The 17137-nt window shown below is 41.5% G+C and overlaps 2 protein-coding genes across 2 annotated transcripts; both read right to left on the bottom strand.

Moving 5' to 3' along the window:
• Positions 1-604: 604 nt before the first annotated feature.
• On the bottom strand, positions 605-8618 carry LOC146578344 (stress-associated endoplasmic reticulum protein 1). Its single transcript, XM_085258249.1, has 3 exons — positions 8362-8618; positions 6129-6204; positions 605-2299 (listed from the first exon to the last, which is right to left on the bottom strand). Exons 1-3 carry the CDS (start codon positions 8443-8445, stop codon positions 2259-2261), a joined length of 201 nt encoding a protein of 66 aa, XP_085114375.1. The 5' UTR covers positions 8446-8618; the 3' UTR covers positions 605-2258.
• A 2890-nt stretch (positions 8619-11508) lies between these two features.
• On the bottom strand, positions 11509-13866 carry LOC146578343 (C-type natriuretic peptide 2-like). The gene is made up of 3 exons (XM_085269439.1): positions 13675-13866; positions 12860-12958; positions 11509-12321 (listed from the first exon to the last, which is right to left on the bottom strand). Exons 2-3 carry the CDS (start codon positions 12956-12958, stop codon positions 12016-12018), a joined length of 405 nt encoding a protein of 134 aa, XP_085125565.1. The 5' UTR covers positions 13675-13866; the 3' UTR covers positions 11509-12015.
• Between the last annotated feature and the right edge of the window lie 3271 nt (positions 13867-17137).

Here is a 17137-nt window from a genome sequence, read left to right as displayed (position 1 = left end):
TGGAGTTGTGTCATTTATTTTTATTGACAATTGCTTCTAATTATTTTGTATTTTGAATACTACAATTGCAGTTTTTCCTCTTTATGTTTTACGTTATTGTGCTAGTGATGTTAATGATGGTAACTCTGTTTTCTTCTGGGCTCACTGGTGGCAGTCAGTGTGCAGAGTCAGGGTAACAGGCTTCATGTTAGCACCCGGTTTGGTAGTGGAGTTATGGACAATTGAGTGCGATCACTGAGGGGCTCCATACTGTTCTGCATCCTCCATCTGTCCCCTTGTTTCCCAACTTAATCTTTAGCAGGACAGGTTGATTTGTTTTTCATATAATTAATAAAACCGTGGATAACAGTACAAATTCAATAGTGCTAACCCTTCTTCTTCAGAACAGCTGTTAGTAAAGCAAGTTTACAATGATGATTAACTTCAGCCACAAGATGGCAGCAGCTGGTCTGAGATCCTTTATCGGAAAGAACAATTCAACTCTCAGGTGTCATCAGAGACAGTCTTCACTTTCAGAGATGAATTCATGCCTGCACTGCCTTGTTGGTCGTAAACATCTTTTTCTTACAGAGAAAGCAAAGACAAAGAGGAGCCGGGAGGCGTGTAGAGAAAAATATTGGAGCTTTATTTAGTATCAAAGCGGAGCGTGTCGTCCAGCTGAAGGAACGTCTCCGACTGCTTCACATGGAAACGTCAGCAGGACGTTTGTAATGACGGAGCTCGTTTCATCAGCTTGTTTTACTTCATTTACAGCAGAAGAACTGAAAGTGTGTGGAGGGGAAGGGATTTAAAGGAGCAAAGCGCTGTTTTTAGAGCCTTAAAGAGAAATCACATTTCCAGTCTGAATCCTGTAAACTTCACACGATGATCCAGCATGAACCTGCATTCACAATCACTTCCTGTGTGCTTTAATTCAACGTCTTTTCACCCCGCTGACAGTCTGTTCGTCGCTTCATCTGCACGTCATTAAAGCCCAGATTCATTTACTTTAAATGACTTTGGACCTCTGAAAATCTGAGAGCTAAAAGAAGAATTTACGAGGCCCCGTGAGACATTTGTAACTAGCGCTCACAGAAGATGAAGCTCTGACTTCTTCTTCATGTGATTCATATATTTCCTGTTTCACACACACTCACAAAAAAGTGTTTTGGATGAGAGACGTGCTGCTGATAGACGCAATCTGCAGATTTCAACCCTGAGTTCAAAATAAACATTTTATCTGTAACTTAACTATTTCATTAATTCATCACAAATATAACCAATCACAGCTCAAGCAGGGTTTATTGTGAAGAAGACGCACTAAATGTAAGTGACAGTTACCAGAGGAGAGATTAGAGTAACAGCTGTGGTTGAAACTAAAGAGCTCCAGCAGAAAAGCTAAAATTGCTTCTTTAAAGTAAATGTTTGTCTTTAAACCGTTTCTAATATTAACACTTACGATATGTGACTGAATAATCAGCGGAATGAATTAAACGGCTCCTCAGAAATAAATAGATTTGTTCTTTTTGTTTGTTTCACATTTGAAACACTAAGTAATAAGCAGTCATTAAACAGCGGTTAGCAACAGCACTCGAAATCACATAAATCACTGAACTATTATTGACAAAAATACAAAATTCACAACAAATACACTCAATATGAACTGAAACTAGAACAGGTGTGTTAGACTTTTAATTTGGAAGACATTCTTTTTTTCACATTAAAAGTCTTCCAGGCTGGGCTGCTCTTCTCAGGCTTCAATGTACAAAAGTTTAAAATCTGAGGCGTGCTGCATGTAAACATCTGTCTGAACCTTAACTTTGTCCTGTTATTACAATGATTCACAGTATGATGGCTGAGTCTTTCTGAGTAAATGAGCTCAGACTCACGAGGGTCCTAAAGACTGAGCGACGGTCTGAGAAAGGAGGCGCGTTCGCAGGATTTATGATTAATGAGCCGACAGCAGGAAGAACAGCGCTTTGTCCCTTTAAACCGGGGACTGAGAAAAGCAGCAGAGACGAGAGACAGCAGCTGGACGACCGACAGGAAGAGGATTTAAGACTTCATCTGACAGGAACCAATTATCAATATGTGATGGATCAGCTTCATCGACAGAGACGGGAGTAAACAAACAGGCGATGTGCTGCAGAGAGAGAGGGAAGAGTCCAGACTCCACAGGTACAAGTGTGTGTGTGAGAGAGTGTGTTGGGGGTGTGTTTTGAAGGCGATGTGCCCCTCCCTCCCTCCATCGGGCTCAGCATCTCTGGGGTCAAAGATCATCACATGCCCTGCCTGATGCTCTGGATGATCTGGAAGATGGCTGCAACAAACACAAAGGAGGCATTAGCAGCAGGTCACATGACACAAAACTAGCTCATCCGTAGACACAGAGAGACGCTGACACCTGTTTTCTTAAACACTCTTAAACTGTATTATTGCTCAGTGAATCAAACCTGGAAATTGTGGCACAAACGTTAAAAAAACAACCACAAACGACGCAAAGCAACGAGCCACGATCGCTTCCTGAGTTTTACTCCGAGGGCTGGAGGCCTGCCAGCCGCCTGTGTTTGTCACGTAACACTAGCTACTGTATTTTAAAGAAGATAAATGTTATGAAACGGAGGTACCAAACAACCGTGTGCAGCGGAGATAAGATCGCATGAATCATGTGACGTGTGAACGCGCTTGAAATGATGGCGAGGTGATGTGCTCTGTTGTTGGCTGCAAATGCAGAAGTCTCTGCGTTATCACTCTGCAGCTGCTCGTGTGGTTTCACACGTGTTCCTCAACAGCGAGCCTCCTCACCAGCTCGCAGTGGAGTCTTAAACAAGAACACTAACCGTCCAAAGACTCCGAGCGCACGCAGTCACGACGGACGTGTTTATAGCAACGTTTCTGTAAATGTAAATAAAAGCACCGTTTGTGTTTCATAAGCTCCTCGAGTCTGTGAGGACTAACTATGAAGCAAAGCCGCAGGGACACAGTGTGGTTTAGAAACCTGTCAGTGAAATAAGCACAGGTTTCCACCTTAAATGAGCCCGGGCTCAGAGCTCATTTAAGGTGGAAACCTGTGCTTATTTCACCGTCAGTGTTTCTTCAGGTGTGGATGTTCCTGAGCACACGCAGGATCAGGTCGGTTTCTAATGCAGCGCTGACACCAACATTCACACTGTGCAGCCAAATCCATCAAGTCATGAAACCTCAATGACGTTATGAACCACATATGATGGAATCCACAAACATCTGTAAGAAAGTTGTTACTGTTCAACTAACGCAGCCACCAAAGATTCAGCTTTTTTCAGCAACACGATGCCAAAGCACATTGTTGTAAAAGAGCCCAGCTGCTACTGACCAGCATGTAGACTTGAACGGTCGCCCACTGAACTTTATAAAACCCAACATGTGAGCAAAGAGCTGCTTGAATCCTAGATAAAGTGAAAAAATGAAACATTATGGTTTCAAACCACAAGCTTACAACCTAAGATTATGAACACGTAAAGAGTTACGTTAGAAGAACAACGGCCACAGCTCAGTGGGAAACATGCTCCTCTATGTCTCCATCTACCTACACGGTTACCTTCCAAGATATGTGCAGATCCACCTACTGACAAACCTGCTGCATCCATCTACCAAACTATGTTCCCACCTACTTATCTACCTATATACCAACCCATATCTAACTACCATCATACCCTCTACCTGCCTAAAATCTACCTACATAGACACCCATAGGTGTCTCTGTACCTAAAGCCTCTCTATCTATGCACCTACCTGCCACTTCTACTTTGGCTCTCGGAGGAGGCGGACGCACTTTTTCTCCTCTCCCTTATCTTTCCTGCTAGTTCTTATGTCCTTGTCTATTCTCGTATCTTTTTTGTATTACTTTCCCTGGAACACTCTCTCACAGTCTGTGTCTAAAACCTAAAGGAGAATTATGGATTTGATCAACTGGTCTCTGAATGCTATTGACACCCTTTAACGAGAAGTCTGGGCTCGGGAGAACCCGAGTGCCCTGGAGGGACTTTCCCTGCCGGATACACGATGGACGGGTGGCAGAGGATCGTGTGCCTGGCGGGACTGTCGATCGAGGACGCTGAAGATATCTACCTATTCGGAACCATGATAACAGGGTTCTTGCTGATCGGAGCTGGCTTGGCCCTGGCTTATCAGAGAAATAAGAAAGCGGAACAGGCTGTTCAAACCCCCACAAGGCTGCCCGCTGGGATTGGAACGACAGGTGCGACTTCTCAGAAAGGGCTCACTGAAGGCAGCATGGTTAAGAGCTTGGAGGCGCTTACGACTGCAGTGAATGCTCAGAATAACACCTTTGAGCGTATGTATGTTGGATTACATCAGGAAAGAATCAACTCAGAACAACACCTCTGGGCGGAGCTGGATTACACCTCGGATCAGTTGGCTGCGGTCGTGAGGTCTCAGAATCTGCTATGTGAGCAAAAAGAGTGACAAGACCACAGAATCGATAGCTGATAACATCACGGAGAAGCTCGCAGCTATTAACGGGGGACTGAGAGACGAGTGTCGGAGTGTTAAAAAACAGCTTGAAATTCTCAATTACCATCATAACCCGGCTACCCCTTCGGCGCCAGCTCAAGGCTGGAGCCGAACAACAACTCCCTGATAACGACTGTGTTGAGTCTGTTCCTTCCCATTCCCTACAAGGCCACCTGGGTTGGCTGGTAGACTGTTTACTTAGCCTGATAGGGTGAAGGACACTGTCTCAGCTGAACTATGGACACGCACACACATACATATACTGATACTGATAAGCACTCACTGACGCCTCACCCTCCCTACCCCGGACCCAACGCCACCTCCAACGCTTACCTCCCCTCTGATGTGGACATCGGGTCAGCTGGAGGCGCAGTCGAAAGATTTCAGCGGTCCCAGATCAGATGTACACACTGGGACTCTTTCCCATGTTGCTTGTCTGTGTTTATTGTGTTATGGTGTGTTGATACCTGTGCATTCCTGTATTATCCTTTTGTGTTGCACATTTCAATGTTTTTTTTCCTCGCTACCTGGCCTGACCTGTCTCCCCAATGTGATGTTTGTATTGTATGTACGGCCGGCAAGGTCTGTCATCTTGGTTGTGGGCAAAAGACCTGCAACTGACAAATAAAGGCTATCTCATCATCTCTCTCATCTCATTATACCCACCCACCCATTTACCTACCTACTTAACTACCTGTGTAATGATCCATATACCTACCTACTGATATATGACTTAATCTACTTTACCAACTGTCCTGTTTATCTTATCCATAGGCATGTATTCATATACTTACCTATGGATAAGGATGGATGTGCCTGCCTATCTACTGAGGTATTACAACTAGAGACACCCCATTAAATTTGATGATCAGTGCTTTAATAGAGGACTCTTAATAGCTTTTTATCTTCAGAGGCTTTGATTGTGATTGCAGTAATTGTAACGATCGCAGTTAATCCAAAAAGTAAAGCAAACATGTTTCTCTCTCTCCAGGTTTATTGTCATGTTAACGAAGAGTGTTGAGCCTTGTAATACTTTTTATTCACACACATGCTCCTAAATAAATGTAGCAATCTGCACATGTATTTTTAGTCGCAAATGTGAAACTTTCACAATGTCCAGCACCGCCAGCATCAACTTCCTGTCCTTATTCCAGTAACTCTAATACTTCTTTTAGTATGAAACAGTCAAGTCTTCTGCTGCTGGCAGAAGCAACATTAATCTGCTTAATGAGCAGGAACATCACGGGAAACCCAAACCGGCTCTATGCCTCAAAGCCACGGCACAAACAGAGATTCTATTGTGACCTACAATTAAAAAACAGGCTGAGAAAAGCAGGAGAGCTAACTCCCATCTATTTAAAGCGACTGTTTTTTGACATGTGTTACCAAACGCTAATTAGAGATGGCAAGTCCTGACTGGCAGCGATAAAAGTGCAATCTGTCACAGGAAGACCTTCTGACTCCGTATCCTGCAGGCTGAAGACAAAACTTCTGGGGAAAAATGTGACTCAGAGTTTCGAGAGCTGATAGAGTTCTGCAGAAACGCCACAGAGATAGGATCAGCTGAGCGGGAAGCAGAGCCCGTCTGCATCAGCAGCTGTATCAACATCTGTATCACCTGCAGGGGAGAAACTCACCTGATCCACAAACCACAAAGACGAACAGAGCGAGCAGCCACGGGCCCACCGGAGACTTCTCATCGTTTACTGGCCGCTGGAAAACACAGAGAAACCACGCACCGTCAAAAGCGTCCCGTGGAAGCCTTTTGAGTTTTCCTTCTACATAGAACTTGGTTCTTTTTATTCTGATGGTAATGATAACACCTCGTGGTGAAAACAGGCGTCTTTGGTGTTTTCACAACACTTCTCTTATGATACCTTTACACTGTTTACATTATATGCGACTTTGTTTCACACATTTCACTTGCTTAATCCTGAGATTTAAGCTTGTGCTTCATGAAGCCTCGTTTATGCAGCAGGGTGAGTAAAGTAGAGAAACACGAGGTGAGACAGTTCTAACTGGTTTGTCTACTGCAAGGACAGACGAGCTGAAAAAAAATGACATTTTGTGACAGGTGAGATGGGAGTGTTGGCAGGTCAACGCTAAGAGAAAACCGAAAGTCTCCAACAAACCAAAGACAACCTGAGAAACCGAACTGTAGACAGGACGGGCAAACAGAACGTGCGACAGCCGCTGAATATTTCAGCTAACATCCCTGCTGTAATCGTCCCGTTTCAAAGACTTCTGCTAGCAAATGAAAAGATTTCTGTGGACAGTCAGTGTTTACTGTGTTCACCTTAACGTCTGGAGGTCATCATTACAGGGCCAAACCCTGACTGATGAGATCCATTCATGCCTCAGAGCTCCAAGCTCTGACCTTTGATTTATTTTAAACACTAGAACTTTAAAAATGTTTAAATTATGTAACCCTGTTAAAATAAAACCCGTCATGTTACCATTTGCAATATGTGGTACAACGGGAAGGCCACTTATACCTCAAACCGCTGAAGACGTCACGTTAATATAATAATGAACGCAGCGCTGGACATTAATGGCACACGTAGTTGCCTAGTAACGCACACTGTTTACATACATTTTGGCTGCTGTAACATAAGCTAAAGTTAGCTCGATGTGACTGAGCAGCAGGGACCATGTAAAGATGCCAGTATAGCCTCAGCATTGGTTGATTCACGTGGTGCTGCTTCAATGAAATATTCGTTGTGCCAAAGCAGTGCAAATATCACTAGAACTGTAATAAATGTATATTTAAACCATATTTTATGAGGGGTTTTACAGGTATTCAAACATCAAATACTTCTTTGTTCATCAAACAGAAAACACAAGTAGTTCTGTTGTACGGTGTGACACCACCAACTGAATCAAGGCAAACTGTGGTTTTGTCACAGTCGCCCACCACACACTGTAAATATCCTGAGCTAGCGTGCCTGCTGATGGCACGCAAGCTAAATGTCTCTGAATTTAAGCTTCAAAAGTACAAAGCTGGGTGTTTACAGATGTTTACTAAATCACATCTGTGGCTTCGAGTTCCTTGAGAATCGCCTCACAGTAAAAAATGTTAGGCTGACTCTGTGTGTGTCACACTCATAACTGCTCACACACACACAGCTTTGTGTGCGCTCAATGTTGTTACACCTGCCAAACCAGCCACTCTGCACCAGACTCCATTTAGAAAACAGCTCATTTAACGCTGCTCTCTGTCTGCACGGACAGAATCGAGCATCTGATCTTCATTTAAACGGTCCGAAGCCCTTTGTTAAATTCGGCCTGCGTGTGATTCCCTAACATCACCTTCTTTGACACAAATTCTGTTTTAAATGTGCGCACTGAGCTGCACGCCTCCGCCCACTCCATCTGTTTACACCTCATCACACAGAGGGGATGGACGATTAAAGCCCCCCAAAAGCTCACAAACAGCCGACAGCTTTATATGTTTGTGCCGATTGAACACCACAAAATAAAACTTTAATATATTAGAATAAAATCGTATTTCTATAAATTACAATCGAGCGGCGCGCTAAAACTCCAGCTTTCCTGCAGGACTCTGGCTCTCTTTAAGATGACACACTAAACAGCCACTCACAGTGCGCCAGCAGCGGGACCTCTGTTACTATCCCACCATTTCACTGGTTTTTAACAACAATTACATGCAGCATGATGGCGACTGTGATGGTAACAGAGCTCCGTGGCTAACTTAGCGAGCTAGCTGTTTCCTGGATTCGACTCTAAATAAATCAAATAAACGTATTTAAATGCTCACTTCTACACGAACATCACATCTACAGACCACACGCCGGCCACAGCCCACGGGCTCTAAGTTAACGGGTCAGCCGTTAGCCCTGGTTTCCCTACCGACGTTTTCTGGACGTGTCCCCGCTGTGTGATCGTCTTGCTGTGTCGCTCGTTTGCCACTTTCATCCGCTGCACTGCCGACATGCTTCAGGCTTATTGACCGGTGCGGACCAGGAGGACGGAGGAAGAGGCGGGAACAGCCGGGATCCAGAGGCAGGAGGCTCGCTGGTAGTGGAGGAGAACGTCCGGGAGGAGAGGACAGTCAGCTCGTTCTGTTTCCGTGTTACCGTCAACGGTTTGGTTGATGTTAGCTGAGCGAGCCCTGACCCCGGAACTACTGACCTCGTCACGTGACAGGGAACAGCCAAATGTCTGCATGCTGCCCCCGAGAGGCGGGAACAACCTGTGCATGTCAGAAATTTCACCAGAAATACAAAAATAATTATATATTCTTAAAAAACGTAGAAATATTCAAAATAAATGTAATATTATTAAACAATTACTGAAACTGGTTCAACATGAGGAAGTCTTATGAATGTTTGCACATGATGTTTTGATCTGTTGGGAGAGAAGGGAGCAGGAGGAGGAGAGAGAAGAGGAAATAAGACAGATAACATGTGTGAGGATGAGGCAAGTGGATAAAATGAACGTGCGAGGAGTAAAAGGAGTGACGTAGATGAGGTTCCTGGGGTCAACCATCCAACTGACTGTGTACAAGAGAGGTGAAGAAGAAAGTGCAGGCAGGCTGGGGAGGATGGAAACGAGTGTCAAGGGTGATTTGTTACAGAAGCAGCAAGAGTGAAACAGAAGGTTTATAAGATGTTAGTGAGACGTGCTGTGATGTTTGGTTTGAAGACGGTGGCACTGATGAACAGACAGAAGGCCGAGCTGAATGTGTTAAGAACGTCATTGGGAGTGATCGGGATGGAGAGGATAAGAAATTAGGAAGAGCAGTTTGGAGACAAAGTTATAGAAGCAAGGCCGAGATGGTGTGGACATGTGCATAGGATGTTAAAAATGGAACTGCCGAGCAGATAAGATGCACTGTGGCAACTCCAAAAAGGAGGATCCAAAAGAAGAAGAAGAAGAAGGAAATCACTTTGAAATGAGTGGTGATTAAATTCAAGTTTTAGGCAACCTGTCTAAAAATGTATTTCTTCTTCTCAAGTTTCAACTTAGACCACCTTAATAATAATAATAATAATAAGAAAAAGATTATCTTTTATTATTTCCAGTCTTTTTCAGTGTGAATGAATGACATTTTCTCTAACAATGTAATGATATGATCATTTTTGTATTTTAACCTTTAACCGGTAAAATTATTAACGCGTCACACATTTTATGATGTGTTCCATACACCACCAACACCATGAACCATCCACTGATGTAAATGGCACTCTGTTCAGAAAATCCTGACCAAAAAGAATTATAATTAAGAAAACTTGGTATTTGCACAAGATATTAATATCTATCCAAAAGAACTTCATGATCAACTTTTAATAGAGCTGGTCATATCACTGACTTCAACTAGAAGCTTCAAATTATGAGATAAAAGAGAAAAACTGATAAATGAAAAGTGGCAGTGGACTTATCATAAGAAAGCTTTAGGAAATATGTAAAAGGAAGTCAAGTGATGTGTTCACTGTCTGTTTCAAAATAACACTCCAACAACAGTGACACAACTCCAGTGAACTGTTGCTTTCATTATATGTTTCATAATCTTTAGTTTAATAGTTATCAGGTTTATCGTATATTTGATAGTCATATGTAAAAAACCAAACAAACAGACAAACAAACAAAATGTTTCCGATGTGAAAGTGCAGCACCAACCTGCTACATTTGACTGTGTTGACGAGGACTAATTTATGACTGTAGGACTATATTATGTATTAAAAAACATTACGGTCAAATCATTTAAATAATATGATTTTTTTTTATATAGAAATAATTTGTAACCCTAAAGAGTAATATTTATGAGAAGGTCAGTAAAACAAACAGCTGACCTGTTTATTTATCACAAACATGTTTATGATAAATTAATTTGACGAATACTCAGACACGTGTTTTTAAAAACACTTCTTCCTTGTTCTAGCTTGGTTTTAGTGAAGCATGCTGTGCGCAAACTTAGGTAACTGCACTCACTGGCATCTGCCACATGAGGGCGCACTAATAACACAAACTAAAGGAGTCTCACGTGGAGACAAGGTAATAAACCATTTCCTAAAGAAACAGATGAAATGAACACAGGGTAAAAGAATAACTTTCATTACCTTAAACATCACAGAGCATCTTATAGTCTGCTATAAGTTTTCAAAACCAGATCACAGGCAATAAGAAGTAACCCTTGTGGCAAGGCTAATAAAAGTCTCTCCCGTTTTCTTGCTCATTTGCTGTGATTCTGTCTTTTCTGTTAAACTGCATCTATAAATAACTCACTTTGCTAAATTTCATACAATGGGATAAACCTGTAAAAATAATCCCAGTGAGCCAAAAGCTCAGGCTTCAGACTTGCTAAACAGTCACCTTACACATTACTGTTTACTTCATAACAGCCTGACATCATCTCAGTGGAGTAAGTAATTACAGTAAGGTGAAAACAGTTGAAATTAGGCTTTTATTTTAAAAACCTAGCATTGACTATTATTTTGGTCATCTCATAACATTAATGCATCTTCATAACATGCTTGAAGAGATATTTTGAAACTCATATGTCAAAACTTGGGAGCGATGTCACTCTTGAGTTAGCGAGTTCTTAAAAAGTAGGTTTTCTTTTGGTTCTCAGAAAGGTAGAGCGGTCCTGCGCAGTATCTTAGCTGTTCCTAGGACCGCGCTCTTCTGGACAGAGATCTCCGATGTTGTTCTTCTCAAGCTCTTCCCTGAGCCCTTGGTATTTCTCAAGTCTTTAACCTCAAAATGTTTTCCTGGTTAAACAACAGATAAATACATTCCTGCTGTTACAGAGCCATAATATGCATTCCTATTTAGGATTCTTCTTCCTTGTTGGAAGCACCATAATGTCCGTTCAGTGTCACCATAAACAGGAAGTTCACACAGTAAAAACTGAAACTTTCATTAATATTAATGTTGTAATAAATATCTGTGTGATGTTATTTACCTGTTGAATCAAAGCAACATAAGCCCAGTGAGGTTTTCTCTGTAGTTTATTGTTGCCTGCAGTCCGTCCACACAAACACACACATACCTGCATGTTTAACACATGGTCGTCTATTAAGCTGCTTTCACACATGCCCCACTGTGATCAGCTTTCCAGTACATCACCCGACAGAGACACATGTAAAAGCGCAAAAATGTGCAACACTATCAGATTGGACATTCATCTGTCTTTAACCTGCCATGTCCTGCACACATTATCCAGACTCCGCCCCTCACTGGAGCAACACAGAGTACTTCCTGTAATGAAAAGGCGTGTGAAGCGGATCATTTCCTGCTGTGAGCTAAATGCCTAATGTTCTTACACACACAAATATATCTACATGTTTAAAACATGTTCGTCTTTCACACACACAGAGTCCTGCTGGCTGCACTGGAGCCAGGCGTCAAGGGTCATTAGTACGTTTCCTTTAGTCCTTTATTAGTAAAGATCCAACATGAAGTCTTTGCCCAGTGGAAAAATTCATCCTTCTGGAGGTCAGAGGTCATGCAACGTCAGGCGGAGCTTAGGTCGTAGTGTAGTTACCATGGTGACACATATGTCTAACAGCCCAGACCACTCATGGACCCAATACGGTCCATCTTCATCCCAAAGCATCCTCTCCCTCCCATCATCGACTTGCGGCTCCACCTCCTCATCTTGGTCTGTTGCCGCAGGAAGTTGAGAAAGAACTGAGGGACTGCTTCAGTTCTGCTGTTCACTCGCTTTGCAAGGGTGTGGCTCACAGGCAGTACTGCAGAAGGAGTTGTGGAGGTGAGCTGTCTAGCTGATCCCTCTGTGATGTCATCAAAAGTGGGAGTGGCCAAGATGAGAGTTGAAAGACGAGAGCCAAACAGAGAGTGTAAAACCTGAAATACAGTCAGTAATCATCTGTGTGATTCACTGCCTTTTCTAGTGAATGTTGATAACTGTACCTCAAGTACACAGAGTAGTCAACTAATCAGATTACTCAGATTACACACTGGTCCCAAATAACAGAACTTAGAGTAAGCCATATTATATATTTGTTAGTACTCTTGTAACGATGGGTCCATTAACCTTTGCCCCATATTTGAGTCTTTAAAACAAGTCTTTAAAACATCAAACAGATGACATTTTTTAAGTGTCACATTTATCTTCCTATTATGTGTCACTAATCGGTGGAGCACTGAAAAATCTTGCACAGACTCACTTATGCTGATGACACCATGCTGTTAATCTAAGATCATCTCTGACTATGAGATCTGTTTCATTGTATCTCTTTATTAAAGCTGACATAATCAATAAAAAGAGCAGAAACTATCGATGAAGACGATGAATGAAGATAATGAGGACAAAGATAATGATTAAAATAAAGGGTGTAAAAAGAGAATGAAGGTAATGATGAAAAGGAAGTTCTCCACTGACCTGTTTGTTGTCTCGTTGAGGTGACGGTTTTAACTCCGCAGAAACAGCGAGGAAGAGGAGGAAGATGAGGGAAATGAAAGGAGATGAAGCAGCAGCCATCTTTGTTTGTACAAAAAACATTTAGTTAAAAAAACACACCACCGTGACTGTTTTTAACCTATAAGCTTTAAGAAGAACATGAAATAGCTGAGTTACGTGTAGCTCTGACTGAAGGTTATTAAAGCCTACAGCGCCATCTATCGGTCAGAGGATTGCTGTGACTTGATAAAAGTGAATATTGTGGTGAAATAACCTGATCAGGAGATAAAAACTGATTGGGTCAAATTTTGTTGTGGTATTAAAAAAGAAACAAAAATATATTTTTAACACAAATTTGAATTTATTTGTGCATCTTAACAAATTTGTAGCTTTATTCACGTTTGTACAATTCTGTTTTTTTACAATGTGGTCATGAATAGTTTTTTTAAATTTATTATTACAGTCTCAGATTACAGATGTAGATTAGAGTCTACCAAACTGAAGGTGTTTAGATTTTTATTATTGAATTCAATTCAATACAATAGAGTTAAAAAACATTTTAAGTAAAAGAAGGCTAGAAAATTTAGACTTAAAATAAATTTTGATTTTTGTTATTTTATTATTAGATATGAATAAATCTTCATTGGGTTATGGGAGTTATTAAACTGGATTATTTAGTAAATTTCAATTTAGATTTTCTTTAATTTGATGAAATATTTTTGAAGTTTAAATGTCATTTTCTGATGTTTATGTATTAGTAAATTTGATGATTAGGACAATAAAGAAGCAGAACTTACTGACAAACAGTTTCTCAAAAATATTCCAACAAAAATCAAAGTCAAATAAAAGATTCTGCTGGTCGTCCGATCAATCCAACTGTTTTTCTCCAATCACAGTAATTGATTATCAGTCTCAGAACAAGTCGTATAAGCTTTTTTTTTTTCTTTTTTTAACTATCACTGGTGTCTGTCCTGTCTCATCTCAGGACCAGTCAGTATCTGTGTGCCGGCGGCGGGCTGACACTTTTATACGACTCGGCGCTATGATGTCACACATTCTTACTGCTGTCACCCCAGACAACGGGTTCACACACTCACAACGACGCACACACAGATGAATGTGGACTCAATGGATGCATGTGTTACAAAAAACACTCAAAAAAACAAAATAGATAAAAATATTCAATCGACAAAGTTTAATCATGAAGTTCTGGAGGAAGTTCAAGGAATCCTTGAAGAGGCTTCTTTGGTTTGAAATAGTTTCCTTTGGTGTTTTAAAAGCATCTTGAAGTCCTTGTGGTGTTTCAAAGACCATAGGAGTGTTCACAAGTTTCATGAGGGTCTCAGATTGTCCTCATTGTAGCTCCAGGGTCTTTCCTAGGTCAGTTTGAGGTGTCTTTACAACATTCAATGACTGAAAGGGTTGTGGGCCTCCAGATGTCATCTAGTGACCTGTAATAGAGCTAAAAATGTCTTGGCTTTGAAAACTTTCCAGGTGAGACAAACCCTCAAAACTACTCTCAAACATCTAGATGTTCTTGAAGAAGGCGAATTCTTCCATGAGTAATTAAGAACACAATAAATGGAAAGGAACAGGCTCATACAGTCCTGGAAATGGTTCAGGGTTCTTGAAAAGTTTCCAGGAGTCACAAATAGGTGCAAGTGGTATTTGAACATGTTGTAAAAGTCATGACAGGAGACAGAATGGGCCTCCTTCTACTGTAGTTTCAAGTGTCTATTGTTGTCATTGAGGAAGTTCCAGGAGCACTTTCAGAGTTTCTGGAAACAGATGTTGTTAAAGACGCGATTGCAGTAGGGTAAGTTGGAAATAGTTTATCTGATTTAGTCACTAAAGTACTAAAAGTATAGTAAAGAAGTATAGTCTTTGAAATGTTTCAGGGCTCTTGAAGATTCTGAAGGTAAAAAACAAAACAGAAAACTTTCTAGTTCAGGGGAGTCAAACATAATTTATTTTGTGAACTAACAAATAGTTTTTATAACTATAATTATATAATTAAAGGTCAGTCTGGACAATGACATACCAGAACTTTATTTTTCCAAACACATTTATTTCTAACAATTTAAGCTCAAAGAGTTGTACTGAGAAATTTCCTTCTTTACTCTGAAGAACTTCTAGGAGATTCTAAAGAGCTTTCAGAGGAGAAATGATCCTGCAGGAGGTTTAGGTATTCTTTGTAGGCTAGTTCCACATATACTTGACAAAATTCATTGAGTTAAATGGTTTATTGGTTCAAGGTTTCCAGGAAAAGTTTAGTAAGTTACTGAAGGTGTTGTAGATGTTCTTGAGAGAAAGCCAAAGGATGTGATTGTCCTTAAAGAAGGAGTTCTAGACTTTCTTGAGAACTAAAAGTCAGTAAAGATGTTCATGCAGACTAAAATATGTTCCACAAGTCAGCAACTTGTGGAACATTTTAAGGTACATCGAGATTCTCCAGCAGTTGAAAATAGAGAATCGAGCATGGGGAGAATCAAATAGATCCTGCACGGTCCTCAGGGTCCTTAAGGGAAAATTTGATTTCACTTCCAGGATTCTTCCAGATAGAATGAATGACTCAATCAGTCTTTCAGGGGCTTCCGGGATTCCTGGAATGACTTGGGTCTTTTAAGTGAGATACTTAAAATCTTCCAGGGGAATATGAAGATAATCCTGGAGTCCCAGATTAAGTTCCAGATGTTGAGTTGAATCCTAGAATATTCGGGAGCCGCCATTATAACCGCACCCAAAAGAAAGGATAGCTTCGCCTTTCCCTCCGTCTCCTTGTGACCCCTGACCCCAGTCGTCCCGTCAGCTCGTAAAGCATCACCGTGGAGACTGAGTCGTGGTTTGCAACTATTTCCTGTGGAACGGGGCGGGGCCACAGAGGTTCACATGCTCCGAAGGATAGGTGTGTATGTATGGGTGTGTGTGTCTGTGTGTGTTTAATGACCCCCTGCTGTCTTTGTCCTCATCAGACAAAATCCCGCCCCCCATTCAACCTCACACGTCATCAGCCACGCATAACACACACACGCACACAAGGGCGGAATAACAGATCATCAATCACCTCATTAGAGAGGAAGATGGGTTATTATGTGTGTGTGTGTGTGTGTGTGTGTGTGTGTCAGCATGACAAGCAGGAAACAACAGCGCCTTTACTTCCAAAGAAGGCCAATCACAGGTCAGAGAGCAGCTTGTTCTTAATACAATAACACAATATTTACCTTTGTGTCACTTTCGGTGCATTTCCGCCCGACCAGTGCTGTAGGGCTGCAACACTGCACTGTAACACACACAGCTGCAGTTTTGCTGTTCTTACACAGCGATTGTAAAGTAACAAGTAATTATTTCTAAATGAGTTTTGATCGTTTTCAGAGTGAACTTCGGCACGGCTGCTGCTCATATCCAGGCAACAGGCTGCCTTCAGCCTAAACTCCTCCACCAATCAGCATTGACGTCACACCAGCGTGTGTGTGTGGACATGAATAGTGGACTCCAGTTGAGTGTGAGAAATCTGCCCTTCGTTCACAAGACTGAACACATAAATGTTTCACCTCTTTCTCACCACAGGATTTTATTTAAAGCTTATTTTCATATTAAAGATATTTATTGCTAAAACCTATTTAAAAACCTTCCAGAATAACCGGAAGCTATCAGCAGACCTAAGAGACCTAATCGTGGGCCAAAATAGGCCCTACAATGATGCTTGGAAGGGGAGGAAGAGGAAATGCAGATGGAGAGAGGTATTCTAATGAAGGCCGAAGACCCTAGAAAGCACCAAATGCTGCAGGAAAGAAAACTCATCTTTAAAGAAAGAAATTTCAAGGAGGAAACGAGTTGCTTTCCACCACTGGAGACTACCCTTAGAGAATAAGTGACACTGAACTGGCATAATGTCCTTTTAACTTTCATGATCAAAGCAGAGGCTGTTTGTAGCTGTGGGCAGAGCTGAGCCAAGTGCACTGAAAGAGTTCAAAGATTTTTAATGTTAAATGTTCAACTAGGAAGAAAAACACACTTTAGCTGCTCATAAATAAACAGGGATCCATACACTGGCATATACAAACTGCTTTGAATCAGTTGGTTATTCTTCATTGTGAAGCGTAGGAGTTTATCTGATGTAGTAAAACAGTCGTGCCTCCTGTTACACTCGTCGCACACGTCTCATTTGCATCTTTTCTGACTGCTGCAGGAAGCTGAGAGGGAACCTGCAGCTCTGCAGCTCATCCACTTCCCCTTTAGATGCATTGCTCAATCCTTATG

The sequence above is a fragment of the Mchenga conophoros genome, linkage group LG3 (genome assembly GCF_057382185.1).
Source record: "Mchenga conophoros isolate Kocher_MC1m ecotype Shallow Benthic linkage group LG3, M_conophoros_male_GT1.1, whole genome shotgun sequence".
NCBI lineage: Eukaryota > Metazoa > Chordata > Actinopteri > Cichliformes > Cichlidae > Mchenga > Mchenga conophoros.
Note: the sequence above shows the minus strand (reverse complement) of the source record. Positions and strands in the feature narration are given on the sequence as shown.